At 44.5% G+C, this 17,691-nt stretch overlaps 1 protein-coding gene and 1 long non-coding RNA gene across 4 annotated transcripts in view; both read right to left on the bottom strand.

The window, feature by feature from the left end:
• PAH (phenylalanine hydroxylase) overlaps positions 1–17,691 on the bottom strand; it is a 42,845-nt gene that overhangs the window by 21,448 nt on the left and 3,706 nt on the right. For all 3 annotated transcript variants that reach the window (XM_056341717.1, XM_056341718.1, XM_056341719.1), the window contains 2 exons: positions 16,623–16,730; positions 4,703–4,886 (listed from right to left, as the gene is read on the bottom strand). In XM_056341717.1, coding sequence (XP_056197692.1) covers positions 4,703–4,886; positions 16,623–16,730 — 292 coding nt within the window. The remainder of the gene's footprint in view (positions 1–4,702; positions 4,887–16,622; positions 16,731–17,691) is intronic.
• On the bottom strand, positions 1,399–4,696 carry LOC130150607 (uncharacterized). Its single transcript, XR_008822293.1, has 2 exons — positions 4,404–4,696; positions 1,399–4,371 (listed from the first exon to the last, which is right to left on the bottom strand). It is a non-coding gene; the product is annotated as an uncharacterized LOC130150607 (long non-coding RNA).

Here is a 17,691-nt window from a genome sequence, read left to right as displayed (position 1 = left end):
GATTAGTAATAAATATTGATTTGTCTGTAAGTGAAACAGCAGCATTTATGGGATCATGCTGGACACCCAAGTGGTGACCAAATTACCGTGGGGTCAAACGCTTAGCAGAATGCTAATAAGCCATTTATATGAGAAGCAGCAAAGCAGGGGCAGTGAGGACTTCTGCAGACCTCCTCCATTCGGACCATTGTGAGGAGGGTCAAAGACAGGTCTATGCAATTTATAGCAGTTCAAGGCCCAGGTTTAGTCCTTTTTTAAACAGTCCCAAATGCTTTGGCCAGCCTCAGGGTTTAGCAAACAAGGCCCCTACAGAACCTCAGCTCCCAGCCTGTCTCAGAAATGCAATAAATTGTCTGCATTTCCCTAATGCTGCAACAAAATAATATTTGATTCTTTTTATTCATGGGCTCCAAGTGGACTGCAGATACCCAGCTTGTTTCCAAAAAGAACCATGAAGAGATGCACTGTGGTTTCACAACAAATTTTCCCATCTCTACAAAGGGCTTTCAGCCCAGTGATTGCTAGCCCATCTCATCTGAAGCTCTAAAACTGCCTTTGGATTTAAAGCATTTTGCTGACCTGCTGTCAGCTAAAATTACACTGCTGATCCAAATCTGGTGTTCGTAACTATTTGGGTGTGTCAAAGGGAAACCAAAATTACATTTTGCATTTAACTGAGGAAAGACTCTAAAAGCAGGTAGTGACCAGACAAAACAAACAAACAAAACAAAAAAGAACAAAAAAAAGAAGAAGAAAAAGAAGCCATTCATTTATCCCTCACCAATAAAGCACATACACACGTGTTTAACACTGAATGGTACAGAAGGGCAGAATACAGAAATTTCCTCTGACTGTCCACAAAGCAGTGCCCCAAGAATAGCACTGATGCATCCTACAGGAAACTGAGCAAAATAGAGGTTTTTTTCTCAAAGCATGAACATGAGCAAAGTGAACCCTTAGCAAGGAAGGGCTGAGAGCATCTTTAGGCAGCAATGAAAGTTATTGTTCCCATGGCAGCCCAGACTACCTCCAGGAGAAAACCTTCCCAGCTTTTACCTGCACACTGAGAAGAGTGTGACAATGTCCTTATAAACCATATATCTGAGAATTTTTGCTCCCTGAGGGCATATTGCTCTAGTTCTGTGTTCTAGGAATAAAATTTCACAGAACTGCATCTGAAGATTATGACCAGACTTGCCTGGAGGATACATTTAGAAAGGCAAACTGACCTAAAAGGCACTGCAAGGCCTGTTATTTGTTAGTGCCATCACTGATAAAGGACAGAATCTTACTCGGGCTGCTCCCATTTCACTCTGCCCTTGTAGCTGCCTCAGCCCAGAATTTTCCACCCGCAGTTCATCCCCTAAGTAGGGCTTGTTTGACCTTTCAAAATATGGCTCCTTTGGGATTTCATTTTGACTGAACGCTTACTACTCATGAGAGAAGCTGAAATTAAAAAAGAAAAGAAAAAAAGGAAAGGGCAAAAAGAAAAATAAATCTTCCTCTCTTTTCTTGGCAATAAGTTGCTCCCACTTTATACTATTTCTGAATTACTGAAACTAACAAACACACAAAAGTTATCCTCTCGGACAGAAGGGGATCAAACCTCTTTCTGCAGCACTGACAGGATAATCTAGCTCAAAAACCCTTTGATCAACACAGTAACATTCAATGAAATCCTAATCCTGCAGCTGACCATGGGGGTTTTGACTTCTGTGAGGTCAGAATTTCATTCATGAGCCCTTCTTGGATGATACTGAGAGCTGTATCTCTATCCAACTCCAGCCTATGCTTATACACAACTTTATTATAAAGTTTATTAATAACTCCTTAGTAATGATTAGAAAAGCAAAGGTAACAGCAAGCCTTGCTAGCTTTCTCCTGGAAATAAAAAGCCCCCAAAAGAGAAGCTCTTTGATTTGACGTGATCATAAATCACCTAATCAACCTTTTGTCCCTTCATCTCATGAATGGAGAGAACTGACTCCAAAGAGTATCTGCCTTCTTCTTTTTCATTTTCAAATGTAATGTCATGGGTAGGACACAAAGGAAATGGTAAAAGGATTACCAGCACTGATCTCAGGAAGGTATTCATGTCCTTTTATGTTGTTCCTAGGGAGGAAGAGGAAGATCCAGACCTAAAGTATTTAAAGTCTGAAATCCTATTAAAATCACATCTGTTATCTGAAGAGGCATTTAAGTTTGTCTCAGACTGGATGCTAGGCAGCCACCACTGTACTGAGCAGCCTCAATTCCAGCAAATCTCTGAGAATTAGGAGCATGGACAACTCAAAAAAATCTTGCCTTATTTCCCTCCAAAGGCAGAATTACATTCTTACAGAAATGAAGAGTTATTCCTGCTCCCACCAAAGTGGGTGGCAGAGTCTTTCTAGCTTCAATAACAGGACTGAGAGGCACCAGCAATCCCAAAAAGCAAAGAAACAGATGGATGGTATTGTGCTTACATGTACTTGTGTGACGGAGAGTGAAGACCAGCGGGGACAGTCACCCCATGAGATTTTTCCTCCTTTCAGCCCAGATGTGCAAGGGTGCCTTAAGGACAGGACTGCAGCAGGCAGGGCCCACAACAGCAAAGTCAGGAAGCAAATCCAGGGGCATGCCAGCCCTGGGGAATGCAGGAGGGCAATCCATCCCTCTGCCCCACTAGGATGCCATCACTCCATACCAGGCCTTGCACAGGACTGGGCTCTTGTCACCTCTGCTATGCCACAAGTTTTGTGCCAGAGTGATTTATGAGGTCCCAGAGACATATGACAAGGGGGAAGGCACTGTGAGAGCACTTCACCATCACTTTTTGTTTTGTTACGCTATCCTTTACCATCAGTTCCTACCTAAGTAAGGAGAACCTGGAAAGCAGTTGGACTTTGTGTGAAGGATCCATCAAATAAACAGCAAGGGAACAGCAACTGGTTTAATAAGTCGTTAATTAATTTCTCACCAGAGCAGTAGACTCCTTATAGCTCATCACTACATTTAAGTTTTATCTAATTTACTGGAGACGCTCCAGAGAAAAGCAACAAGACAGCCACAAGCCCAGAAACCAGGCATCCTGAGAAGGGAAGTCTGAGGCTGGGCACCATACTGTCACCACAGACTTAAAAGGCTGATCTAAAGAGGAAGAGTATCTTCTGTTCCCAGTGTCCAAGGCAGGCAGGGGGAGAATTCATCAGCTCTCAGTGAGGCTGGTCAGAACAGGGCAGCCCCTCAGTGCAGAGCCATGGAGCCTGGGATATCTCCACTGCTCAGGGCAGATGGTAATTTAGCTGGTCCTGCCTTTTGCCAGGGGACAGACCACATAACCCCTTGCAGGACTTTCCTCTCCATCTCCTGATTTAGTATTTTACATCTGTTTCTAAGATGCCTTGTCACGATCGTGATATACTCACCTGCCAGTGCGGGCTTTACGTGGACTGACTCTGAACGGACTCACTATGCAAGTCTGGATGGGTCCACAGGGTCTGTGTATCACTTAAAAGTTAAAATAGAGCTTCTTTTCACCTGAGAGTTCTCTGGGAGAAGTGCTCAAGATAGGGCAGTCCCCTAGCTGGGACAAACGGTGCACAGGCATTGTAATTGTTCCCAGGACACCCTCTTGGTGACCTCCCTAGGGACTCCAGGGAGCCATCCCTCCTTAGGAAGGTGAAAGGCAAGTCTTCAATAGATGACATTTTTCCACAAAATGGTATTGTAGAGGCCTGACTATACTGGGTACTGAACAGACACAGATTTATTGTGGGGACAGGGTGGGAGGGAAAAGGAGACAGATCAAGGCCTGGATTTCTCGGGGGAATTGATCTACAAGCCAAGTACATGCATGCAGCTGAAGATTCTTCTGAAACTGCTTGCCCTTTTAAATTGTTATCCAATTTATGTGGGGGTTTTTAATCAGGGCAGACAGTAACTAGACAGATGCAGTGCATCCCACATGGAGATACTGTCTCTCTTCTTCCAAGTTCCTATGTGGGCAGAGAACATAAAAAAAGGGTAAAAGTGTACAAGCTCTGCAGCAGCTTTCAGTGCTTACTGGTCCAGCAGCTTTGGGAGGGTAGTCAGGGATTTAGGGAACATGTCATTGGGTTTGATAAACTTACCTATCTGCATTAAACATGGTGATATGTGTCCCACTTGCACCCCTGTTGTTCCTTCACGTTACACGTGTATCAAGAATAAAAATTGCCACCCTGCATGACTTTCCAAAAGCTGTATATATAAATGCTGCCTATTATTTTAAAACAGAGCAGAGACTGGGAGCAGAAAATAAATGTACCTACAATTTTCTGCACCATTGCTTAGGGATTTACAAGTTGAGCCCTTAGCCTGTAACTCTAATCATCTTTTGATCCCTGTTAACTTCTGCAGATAGTGTAACAAGCTACTGCAACAAGGCTGTCTTTAGGAGACTGTGAGTGCTGCCAGCTAACCAGGCAGGTGACAACGTAACACCGTAACACCAGTTCCCAGAAGACCTAGTCAGAAGCATGGCAAAAGACAGAGCATGGCAGTTTACACTGAGAGAAAGTCTCCAAATGCAAAAGCTTACAACATAGGCAGAATAGGCAGAGGGAGGAAAATGCAGCCATACAGATCCAAGAGGAACTCCTTTGCTACAGGAGAAAGAAGTAACTTAAGTATGTGATGTAAATATTCCTTATCAACGTTATCCTTGTCAACGTATCCTTACCAGTGTCCTTCTTCTTTGTTCGTGAAAGCTCGTGGACTGTTGCCCCAATATCATTTCTCAAGGACTTGATGATCTTGTCCAGCGCTGGGACATTCTTGCCTTCCAAGTTAATGAAGAATTCATACTCATCTTTGTTGAGACGGGAAGGTCGGGATTCAATGTGGGTCAGGTTTATATCTTTTTCCTATGAGAGAGATTTTGGTCCCACAGGGTTTAGAGGAAGAAATATGACATAAAGACTAGCTTAAATTCATGTGTCGTTCGTTTACCCATACTATGCAATCCAAATAACTCAAAAGTAGAGAATTGCCTATGGTGGCCACTGGACTGAGGACTTTGATAGCAGGGAGAGAGACAAAAAGGAAGAAAGGATGCGACATTCATCCTCGTACAGAACACCAGCGTAAAGACTATGCACCACACAAGCCTTTGAAAAAGGTGGACAGCAGAATACAAGTTGTAAACAGGCTTTGTATTGTAAATCGTGAGTCCAGTACCACAAGTACATAACGGGAGCTTCTCTGTGTGGACAAGAACATTTCCCCAGGATCTACATGGGAAGTAGGTGTTCCACCTGCAGAGAACCCTCTCAGGAGAAAGTGAATGCTGTATTTATGAACATCTTGAAAGGAGGTTGGAAAAGCAAGCAGCTGGCCACCCTGTGAGATAAGATTCTGCCAAGCTACTGCACAGTCTCCAGGGCTGTAAGCAGGTATTGGGCAGAGATCCAATGGGAAACGTGAATCTACACCAAAAGGGCAGCTCAGGTTTGTGAAAATAAAAACATGGGTATTTTAAATCACAAGATCACAGAGCTGCTGAGGTTGAATGGGGCCTCCGGAGATCACCTAGCCCAACAGCCTGCTCAAGCAGGGTCTGCTGGAGCAGATTGCTCAGGACAGTGTCTAGTCAAGTTTTGAGTATCCCCACAGATGGAGACTCCACAACCTCTCTGGGCAACTGCTGCAGAGTCTGGTCACTCTCACAGCAAAGGAGTTTTTTCTTTAGCACAGAAATTTAAATTCCGTCTCACCAAGGATCTTCACTCAGTAGCAGCAGTGCCTCCTAGGTCTGAAGGAAGGGATCATTGGCAACTATGGTCGTGATGACTATGGCCAGTGGGTACCTGAACTCAGACACGCCACCATGCCAATGTGTAAAGCCACAAGTAGCTAAAAATGCTATTTTTCCAGTTACTTAAACACAAGTCCATGAAAATCTACCTCAGTTTAGCTGAACTCAAATATTTTCTTGAGCATTGTAACATAGAGGAACGAAGGCAGTGGGTTGACTAGCATTGATAATATGCAGCTGTGGCCTTCTTAATACCTTCTTTTAGTGATTCCAGCTTTTGAGGCCATACAAAAGACAGCCAGGGTTGGCTTGAAATAGCCAACACTTCCACCGTCTGTTCCTTATGGCTGCTATAAAGGAAAGAAAGATCAGGCACTAATCTGGCAAAACTAAGATTTGGGCTCCATGTCCAACCATCACAGAATTCATGTGAAACTTTCACCAGCTCTTTTCATCTGACACACAAAGAGCATTGTTGGGCCCTCAGAGCTTAGAGAAGTCCCAGACCAAAGGAACATGCCAATTAGAGTGGTTGCATTGGCAGGTATTGCCAGCATGCCACTTCCTCCAGTCTTTTTACCATCTGAGACTACCCTGTCTTTAGGGCAAACACATACGTTGGTGCAATATCCGAGCAATTGGGCTCTATATTTGCCTTTCCTCCACACTGAAAGAACTTGCATTCAGGTCTCTGGAATAACTTCTTGTTATCTTTGGGACAAAGCCACTGCATGCCTTCCTAGCATCCTCACATAAGCACAAAAAAAAATCCTACTCTTCACCACCTTGCCTCTCCTTAACTGTCCCTACATACTGGCTGTTGCAACAGTCAAACTAGTAGGCTGCAGCAGGCTTTTACCATTGGGTCAAGTTCTACTGTCCATGCTGTTTCTTCTTCATCCAGAGGCCAGACCACACTGCTCCTCCTCCATCCAGCCACCTCTTTCACCATCCTCAGGGCTATTTAACTACTTAGCAGAAACGAGCTACAGCTGCACATCATCCATGTCAATCAACCCACTGCCTTCCAGGCAAGGCCACAGCTGCATAATATCAATTCTAATCAACCCACTGCCTTCATTCCTCTACACTATAATTTGATATGAAAATATTACCTTTTTTTCTTTTTTTGAGAAAAACCTTTTAAACAGATTTCAGTTGTTGATGGTGACTTTACCACCTGACATTCCTGTCAGGCTCATACTGGAGCTGTGGCCATGGCACACCATGACCAGGTCTGTGGTCCTCAGGAGATGGGAGGAATAGACAAACCCCTGGAGGAAAATTGGGCCTGAAGCAAAACTGCAGAAAAGTCAGAGGAGCTGACACACAGTGTTCAGCAGCCCTGGAGAAGCTTTTGATTTGCTGCTTTCAGGCTTAAGACCCCAAACTACATGGGGTAAAATGATGGTTCTGCTGGTGTGAGTGTCAAACCGGCTGCTGCAGTGGGGTCAGGTTTTCATCCATGACAAAACACCATGAGGATCTACTTGTGACCTACAGGGGAAAAAGAGGGAGTCTTTTCTTCTGTACCTCCCTCTAGTTTGAGCTTCTCAAGCCCTTTAAGGTTTTCTTTGCTCCTCTCGGTGCTTGCGCAGTGCAAGGGGGCATCTGGCCATCAGCCGCAAAGGCCTCATTCACTCTACCACAATGGGCAGTTTATTTCTTGGTAGGAAGCAGAATGCATGTCATTCCCCTGTTTCCTGAGTGCCGCACGCTACAGATGAACTCAAATTGTTTGGCTAGATACCAATACAATAAGTTGAAAAGGTCAAAAGCGCATTCACCAACTGCTGCTCTTGAAAGATACTGTCCTCACAGGGCTGTCTGGGGGAGAGAATGGCCGCCACTGTCCTGGGCCCCAAGGACAATTTGTTTTAGGCCTCCAAAGCCCCATTTCACAAACAGACCACACATTGTACCCTCCGCTCGGTGAGGCGCTGGGAGGTGGGGCAGCCTGGAGCTGCCAGTTCAGTTGACTCGGGCTGGGAGGTTTTTGACAGGCAGCAGGCGCAGGGGGCTGCCAGCCCCTTTTGGCCCTGTCACCGAGAGCAGTGTGGTGACATGGGGCTGGCACCTGGAGCCCAGGGCCCTGCGGCTGCTCTGCGTAGCCACTTGCAGAGGCGGAGAGTGGCTGTTAAACCTCCCCTGTCAAAGGCTCAGCTCAGGCATGCTTAGGTGCTGCTTTACTTGCACCTTGCACTGGTATGTTGGGGTGTTGTACCCTTTCTTTGTGTAGATTCACCCCAGGAAATGGGGTCCTGGGCCCTGACTGGGCTTTCTACATCTTGCAGAGGCTGCGATAACAGGACATCTCTTCAGTGGCCATTATCCCCTGCTTCCCTCCCCCACCCACAAGTCTTCATCCCTGCCCCAGCATCCCTCTCCTGGAGATGCCAGACTTGTCTGCGAGATCACACAGGTACCTCAACCATATCCTTTTTTTTTTTTTTTTTTGGCCAGTTGACTTTCATGCTGTAACAGCTCTCCAACCTGGCTTAGTAAGCAGCTGCACAAACAGCACTGCCCAGAAATGGCAGGAACGATGGGCTGGGAACCAAGAGACAGGCTGCAGGGAGGGCACGACATGCTTAAGGCAGTGGGAGCAGCAATGCCTCCCAAAGCATTGCCACAATCTAAGAGAAAATAGGAAGGGGAAAAGAAAAAAGAAGATAGGGAGAAAGAAGCTTGTGGAGAGAGTCACCTCCTTTCTTAGACCTGAGATAAGCAGAACAGCTTCTCACAGAGTGTGAAGCTGGTTTACTGTTTCTTTGAGGGGTGGCTGTGGCTCAGCAACACGCAAGAGCCAAGCTGTTGCCTCTTTGTGCCAAAGCTTCAGGACCTCACAGCAGAGAAGCTGAAGGGAGAACCCTTCTGGTGACTGTTTTCAAAGCAAGAATTCAGCAGCATACATCCACCTCCTGGAGAAACATGCTCTCATATGCTGTGTCTTGCTACTAAGTCCCTGATTTCAAAATATTTACAGTGGCTGTTACTGGAGTTGCTTTACAAATCTCTATTTCATTCTAGTCCGACTGCTCCATCTAGTGTCTAATCTTCATAGTGTCACATTGTTCAAAACTTTTTTGTATCCTCAGTATTGCCAGCTCTTGCAATTGCATCAGGTTTCTCACAGCGGTCAATGCTTTATTTAAAGCTCAAAGTTCTCAAGAAAAACGGTTACCTGAGAAAGGAAACCAGGGGCTTTGGGGGGTTAATTGTTTAATTTGAGCAGTTTTCAATCCCCCTTTTTTAGTAGAGATTGAAATCTTGACAATGTATGCTCTCAAAAGACAGCTAACAAAAGTTCTGTATTTTTTTCAATGGGACTTCATGATTTCTGAGCTATTTTTTATCGATAGAACCTAACTCCTAAACTAACTGGTTTTGGAATGTCTGGGCTGTCAGATGTTTGAGGCTGGGTACACACTTGAACATTGGTCTCTTCTGCCTTCCCTATTTTACAGCTGGTAGGAATCAGCTGAGCCCGTGGCTTGAGTTTAAACATGCCTTTGCTGAATTCATCCCATTATCCGTTGCAGTTGCAAAGAACTTGCAGCAGGTTGGTGCTTCCCTACTTCTCCTCAGGTTTATGACCTGCAGAGACGTTGAGTCTCTCCTATGTGGACACATCCTATCATACAACTACATATCTTCTGGTCTCCTTCTGTGTTGGTAGAGGAGGGGTAGCTGTTCACCCTGCATTTATTTCAAAGCAGCGTACTAGACCACTTCTAATATACTTCTTAGCAAGTATTAACAATTCAGGATGGATTTTGCCTTGAGGACTAAGGGTAGCATTAGTTGTAATACCTGATGGAGATCACAGGGGTACAGTAGTGCCATATCCCTTGAAGTCAGCAGAAGTCACTCTGAATTTCTTGGGTTTTTTCTTAAAACCTCCACTTCTGGGGGTGAAAGACCTCAGCTTCCGTTATTTGAATATTCAAGTTAACTGTATCTCTATCACTCCCATTAGAGAAAGAAGTCTCCAGACATGTTCTCAGAGCTCAAAAAACAAGTTAGAACTAGGTCCATTTTGTGTACATCATGATTTTTGAATGACAGGGGTTAGAGATACAGGTATCGGTTTACAACTGAGGCAATGACGGACACAGGAGACGATTGCCCACCTCCCTGCCTGCCTTACTGCACAGTGCTGGATCCCAGCCTTCGCTTGCTCACAGAGGCCGTGAAGCAGCTCCAGCCTCTTCTCCAGGTTATTCCAGTTATGCCATCCTGACTGGGCATCTTCTGCACTGCAGCTGCCCCACACAGCAGGATCAAACCAGCCTGGTGTTACACTATGTTGGCAGTCTTGTAGACATCACTGCCAAGAGAATTTAGTCCCCTCGGAGACTTTAATGGCCTGATCATTGGAAAAGTTGTGTTTTCATAGCTGCAAGGGGGAGCTTTCAGTGGGGATAGATACGTTCTGGGACTGTTATGGGCTACTACTTCCCGTGGCATTCATATGCCCTTCTGTTTACATGTTACTAAATACTCCTGTATATGGCTGGTAAAATTAAGTACAGCTGTGAAATCCATCTGCAGCTTGTTTTCGTGACTGTTGTTGTTAAGTAAGTTTGGCTTCACCAGGAGATCCCACATTGCTACCAGATGAAGAACTATTACAGTGCTGCTAATCAATCTTTAGTGAGAACTTGTGTTCTCCCAACTTGAAATACACAAGGATTTACTTGCACATTCCTGACACACACACACACAAAAAAAAAAAAAAGTGACATGTTCTTTTTGCCATGGGCTAGTTGAGGGCTTCCTGAAGGAGAATGCTTTCAGAAACACAAGTAGAAACCCAGTGCCCCATTTTCGCAGGTTGGGGGAAATTAGGATGTTACGGCGACGTCGTCAGCCATGGTTTCCTAAGGTAAAGGCAGAGGCAGTCATCTGGTTCAGCTTTACTGTCCAAGGGCCTGCTTCTCAGCTGAAGACAGACCTTCCTCATCTTCTCCTTCACATATGCTAGGGTATTCCTCACATGACAAGCTCACCGAGGCAAAGGGACCCAGAGCTGGCCTCTGCCAGCAAACAGCTCCAGAGGAAAGCTGGCGCTGGAGTATCCCCTGGGTCCATCACTCTGCACTTCTCCTCCAACCTCGAATTTTAGTACAAAGCATTCAGCACAATCTAGCCACAAAACATGGAGCGGGACAAAGCAAAAAGCATATGTGACAACATGTTGCACTGTGCAAGCACCTAGCGAGAGGGCATGTCTCTCTTTAAACTCATGTTGGTTTACTAGATCAAGGAGTCCTGCTCTCCTGGCCCTGGAAAGAGGAGAGCTCAGACCAAGGACATGGACTTGGGACAGTGAGTTCAGGTATAGTAAAATGATTGCAGCTGTGCATATCCATACTATGATGACAAAAACAAGTCTCTTGGCAGAGGCATGCCTGGGCGGTTCACCTATCGCTGCAGGCACCTCCAACACACCCCCTGGCCAAAGTGACTGCTCGCTTCTCCTCATTTGGAAACAACCCAAAACACTGCAGAGCCAATACCTTCCCAAGGGACAAAAAGATAACAGTTACTTTGAACTTCTGTTGAATAAAGTAAGCTCCTAAACAGAAAAAGAGCACAGTCATTTTGGCTGGCTCTGGAAATGCAGGGTCTCATGTAGCACAGCCTGTTACTCCCATCCAGACCTCCCATGGAGCAGCAATTTGGTCCCACAGAGCAGTAACTTACTCTGGAAGCCAGAGTACTACTCAGTGCAAATTGATGGGATTGTTTTTGAGCTAGAACCCTACACACTATAAGTAAGCCACTGATGCTGGACCTTGTACTGAAGTCCTGCTCTGTATTTGAGAAGGTCGCAACAGTGAAGAGAAGATGGAAGGCTCCTCTCTGAGAATGATTTGAGCAAACTTGTAATATATACCAACTTTATGTTTGCCATATACTGCAGCTGATAGGTCTCCTACTACTTGTAAATCCATCAGGAAAAGAACTTCAGAGGAGATTATTCACAAATTCATGTGGAAAAATTTCAATCATAACTGAGTGCTATCCTTTTTACATATTGAAAAGTTTAGTTCTGATATTTGTAATGATGAATTTAACTTTGGAAATGACAGCATTTGAGGGGGGGACAAATTTTTTTCCCCACTTTTTTTGTTTCAGAATGTACTTTGCTGTTGTTTAAAAAAAGTGATGCCTGTTTCAATAGGCTTCTATCACTACAGAGAAAAATAAACATTCCCATCAAGTGTAACACTTGGGTTAACCCAAAATGTTCTGCTTTGCTTCTTTGGTTTTGATAAAAAACTTGGAAGATTTCTGTCTTTTTCTGACCTGAACTTACACTCTGTAACTTTTTTATGTGTCCAGTGAATCAAAAACCCCCACAATTCCACAATGACTATTCTGTCTTCTTGATTTTAAGCATGATATTTTACATATGTGTAATGTTCTCTCTCAGACCAAGGTATTTACTCGAGTTTTGGCTTCCCAGCTATCATCTTCTGTAATAGCATGAGACAAGCAAACAGCATATGCCTGCACCAAGCACTGCCTTAGTGTACAGTGGGTCCTATTAAAATGAAGTTGGCGTAAAGACTCTGCTGGTGGGTTTATGCTGTCTCTACAGCCACCCTCAAGCCTGCAGTCAGGACAGAGGTGTTGCCCAAGCAGAACTCATAAGGAAGCTGTACGCTTACTAGAACAGATAAAGATTATGGACAAATAGGCTTTTCAAGAGCAAAAAAATTTGGTTTGATAAGCAGAAATTGAATCTTTACCACGTTCCAATAAACACACAGAGCAGCTAGTGTGGAAGCAAAATGGATTCATTTTTAACAACCTGCTTATTGCTGGGCATAATTGAGCTGCCATTACATTACAATACATGTCAGAGCATGATTATGGCCCTGCAGAAACTGCCTTTCCACAGGGAAGGTGGAGAAGGGACTGCAGAGACTGTAATGTCAGCAGTGGCATAAGGCACCCTGAGTACAGAGCAGTCCAGAAAGGGCAGATAGATGCAGCCAGGCAAGGATTTGCAAAACAGAGCAGGGACAAGAGCCAGGGGTCAGAAGAGCTTAAGAGCCTGCTGAGGTCTGGTGTTTGGGGGTGTATTCCTGAGTGCTGCTTATTTTTGTGTGAAGCTGGGAAAGAACTCTCCTCCTACCCGAAGTGGACATTGAACCCTTCCATAGACATAGTATGGGTTTGCTTTTAGAGGCAGAAATGCTTTCAGCTTAAAGAGTCATGTAGCTTTTCTTTAAATATGTGCCTGTCCTTCTGAGGGTCCAGTCCTTCTTCCATACAGACTGCTTGCTCTTTTTGGACATTGTGCACTGGCCCATCACTGAAATGTATTAGAATATAAACCAAAAGTAAACATAAGAAAAAAGTGAATATAATCAAGTACATTTTAGACATAAAGACAGCAGATAGAAGGAGCTGAGTACATAAAGGAGACTGCTCAGAAAAAAAGCCTTCAAGCTACACAGGAAAAACAGCAGTTGTCACTGTAGCCACATATCTGTGTGCAACTGGGACATGAACAGAAAAGAGTTTGGGTCTTGGAGCAAAAAACAAATATGCAAGCATGCAGCACTCTGACAACTGCATGAGCAACCCTGAGGGATATCTGAGTAGGACAAACATTAATGTTTCCCCAAAACACATTGAAATCCTCTTAAACTTGGTGTCTCAGTTACAGGATGTAATTCTGTGCCGTGAGCTCTCTCTTGGTAGCTACTGGCTTGTGCACTCACCTACCTGGATATGCGGCTCTCCTACCTTCAGTCCATCCTGGCCCACAGTGGGGACTTCATTTATCATGAATGTCATCATGAATTACTCAGTTCATCTGTGCTGAGTTTGGCCACTACTTCCCTCCCTAGGAAGTCTGCTTCCTAGGTGAGTCTAGATTACATCTGGACTGGGGAGCAGCTGTAGTGCTTGGTGAATGAGCAGTCCTGGACCTCCTGTTATCCAGATGCAGGGTGAGGCTGGAGCACAGCGCAGCTCCCTTTGGGCTCTTGTTTCCCATGGAGATCAAACCATGTTGGGGGGTAATTCCTAGCCAAGTTTCACCCCAGGACAGAAGTAGGGTGTGGGCAGGATGTGAATCTGGGAGTGAGGAACTGCTCTGCCCAGGCACAGACACAAGAGTGACTGAATAGCCCTCCCGGAGTAACAGAATTTTTTTTCTCCAGTTCTTAAAGCAAGGAAGGGATGAATCTCCCCAGGTCCACACAGACACCTCCTTTACAGAAAGGCAGCCTGGCTGCTGATGGCATCATGAGATCTCTCCTTTCTTTAGGCTTCCCTTCAATTCCCTATTTCTCAGTCTGACTCTTGCTTCCACGTTTTCTTCCCTGTTTTGAGAGAGGATTTATTTTCAAGACTTTCACATTTTCAGCTCGCTCACCCCTCCTCCTCTCCCCTTCATCTCCAGCATAGTTTTATAGGTTGGCTAGAGAGGCAAAAACCTCAAAGCCAGTGCTGGAGGCACCGTCCCTTGATCACTCCAAAGCACAAGCTGGGAGGAGGAAAGGGTTGAGCTGTGCTCTCTGCCTGCATTCCCACATGCAACTGCCCAGAGAGACCCCAACAGCCTGGGCATCCCCCAGCCTCATCAAGGATCAGAGGGGCTCCAAACACCCCAAGGTCTGGCCCTCATGGGAGTTGACAGCTGCAGGGCTGTTCCACTCCAGGGAACAATCTGATCATATTTTGTGGTTTTTGTGTTTTTCTTTTTCCTATTTCATGTGGTTGTGTGAGGCAATAATGGCCAGAGCAGCTGTCCCCACATCTCCTCCCTGTGCCGCCCCTCTGAGACAAACTTAGTGCATTTCCCTGGGTCAGTACCAAGCCAGCAACAGAAACCCTGGGGACAAGCTGAGAGGTCTCCCTGCCCAGAGAAGCCCACCAACAGAGAGTCTGAACTAACTCCTGTAGGTAACCTGCATCTCTCAGTTGATTTTATTGAGCAGTAAGGGGTACAAGAAGAAAAATTCCTCATGAGGTCTTCCTCCTTGTCCCCACTCTTCACCTACATATCACCACCTTCCCCATCTCTGCTGCAGATGTCACTGAGCACAAAGTCTGTGTCTCTGAGGCACCATGGTTATGGGCCAGGTGGGGAAAGGTGGAGGTTATCGCATCATGCATGTGTGTGTCCTACACCACTTTACACGGGGCAAAGTCCTTTGTGCTGAGTTAGAACAGCCCAAGGTCTGCTCTGGTTTACACACCCCAACACTCATGAATTCACTAGTGACAGCTCTAAGGAACTGAAGCTGCAGGTCAGGCTTGTACTATTACATCCCTTTCCTCCAGACACCCATCCATTTCCCTACTACATTGCCGACAGCATGCAAAACTGATATAAGTACACCTACGCCAGGTCCCTTGTCAAGCCTTCGTGCTGGGGGAGACCGCATGTTTGCACAGAAAGAATTGGCTTCATTGAGAGGAGAAACCACCCAGCCACCAGTGCAGACATGGGCCAGCTAAGCCCCATCCCCTCATTTGCCGTCAGGGTAACTGGAGAAAACCATGACTGAGCCTGTCTAGTTTAGGTACCTGCTTTCAGGTAATAAAAGTCACATCCAAGAAGTGGCGGTTACTCTCCTTCCTATACTAGTTCCCCTGCAGATTTTCCTTTACAGCTGATAGCAACTTGGTTAGTAAACAGCAACATATTTAACCAGAAAATATCAACAGACTCCCTAATTCACTTACAAACATGCACGCCACTGACATACAGACATTTTGCAGGACTGCATTACAGTGGTCAGTTCACAGATTTAAACTAGCTCTGCTGCCGTTGGTATGAATTTCCCTTCATCTTAATGAATCAAATATGTCCTGTAACTCATAACCATTTTTCATTTGTAGTAATAGCACACAAACTTTTCATTTCCTAGTCAGTTCAATTTACTAATGGAAAGTATGCAGGCCACAACTTTTTACAGCGTTCTATAGAAAAAGCTGCTTTCAGGCACAACTATTATATGATGATGTTCTAAAAAAGAAAAAAAAACATGTCACAAACCCAATATAACAGCGTATTTACTTGGGAGCATAGAGTACCCAGTTGTTTGTGTTGCAACACAACCACCCTGAATTGCAAGGATTTTGTGCTTTTTAAACAGGATCCACGACATCTGGGAAATATTTCTGCAAGAATGAATAGGCACACAATGTCCTGAAAGGTAAAAAGGTCCTTGCTTTCCCAAAAGTTTTTCAAATTAGTCAACAAATTGCTGAGTCCCTTTTTGGTGTAAATAAAGTGCTGTCATTTTGATGCTGTTGTGTAGGTACCCTCCAACCCCTCTGCAGAAGTACCACTGGTAGGAGATGGTGGGCTTATTTGTATCAGATTTACTGAGGTGTACAGGGGCTAAGAGGGTGATAGCTGCCCCCAACAGAAATGTTTCATGCAACATGTGCACTATGAGTCACATAGCTTATGCAGGTTATATTTGCCTTTCTATACATTATACACATATACATCTACATACTCAGATGTCAGTCTCAGGTTATGGCCCAACTCACTTCTACCTCTCACTTGAGCAGTTACAGTGGAGTATTTCCTTCCTAAATGGAGAAAATGCATTTTTTTTCCACCTCATATCAGTTAAAAGTAGAGGTTTTAATTTAAAAGTTTGAAAACAAATTTTAACTATAGAAGACTACTTCTGCTCCAAGACTTTAAAGGATTTTAATCCCAGAAAAGAAATGCGTGCTGCTTTCCCCCATTATGGCAATGAAATTGAATCACAAACATGACCACAAATACCCTAAGCAAATGTTGCTGCAGTGCAAAACTGTAAAGACCTGGTCACATCTCCTGAAGGAAAATATTTACCTCAAATGTGCGCAGAACTTTAGCCAATGCCCCAACTTCTTCTTTCAGAGAGAAAATCAAAGAAATCACACCATTTTTATTTGAGGACTCTTCAATGTACATAGATTCCTGAAAGAAAAGAAAGCAAACAACAAAAAAATTTACATTCACCATAGGAGTCAGTTTTGCTTTGCTCTACTTACCTTTTACAAGGCATCAGCCATGTAAAGAGAGTATAAAGTTGCTTTAAGTAGGAATCAAGGCAACTGTTGCTGTCAGAAATCAGAGTAGGGTAGTCAAAAAGGACATGACAATGGTCTAGTATCATCTCTGCCTTGCTTCACCTCTCAAGTGTATCAGGCTCAGGGGTGACTGGAAACATTTCTGCACTTCGGTTTCAGCTGCAGTGCAAAGACCTTCCCTCAGGCTTCTCTTCATTAACACTCAGGATTAAGCAGAGCTGTGTAGATGAGCTCTGTGCAGAGATGCAGGTGAGGATCTGTTTCCCTTCAGTTCTGCTTGTACCTTCCAGGTAGCCCCAGGTAAGGTGGTATTCATAAAAGGGATATGAAAGTTGGTGTAAAAACAAAATAATACCACAGCAAACGAACAAACCCACCCCACAAATTTAAAAAAAAAAAGGGGGGGGAGGGGTGGGAATATTGGAGCAAACATTTAGATCTTCCCTAAATCCCACAGTGAGTAAAGACTCAGAGCAAGATGTGTTTTCATTTCTGTTTGTTCCCTTTCTCTTATTGATTTTCTGCCCTGCAAATTCCAGAAGGCATTTTCCAGTATTCCCAAGCAAGAAGAATGGTTATTTTAATTATTTTCATGGTTCTCATTACCAGAATGTAATTCTTAGTATGTGTCAGTACATGTGTTTCTTTTCACAAAACGCCTGTTAAGTAGGGAAGAGCTATTTCACCACTTCAGAAACAGGAAACAGCCCTGGAGTGGGGCCAGATTTTCAAAATTATCTGGGTACCTGACGCAGCACTTACATGCTTGCTGAGATTTCCAGAATCATTTAAATGTTCTGATGTCAGAGTAAATTTGATGCACAACCATCACAAACTTTTGGAAGTCA

Source organism: Falco biarmicus, chromosome 5 (assembly GCF_023638135.1).
Source record: "Falco biarmicus isolate bFalBia1 chromosome 5, bFalBia1.pri, whole genome shotgun sequence".
NCBI classification, from domain to species: domain Eukaryota; kingdom Metazoa; phylum Chordata; class Aves; order Falconiformes; family Falconidae; genus Falco; species Falco biarmicus.
This window is presented reverse-complemented; position numbering and strand designations above follow the sequence as displayed.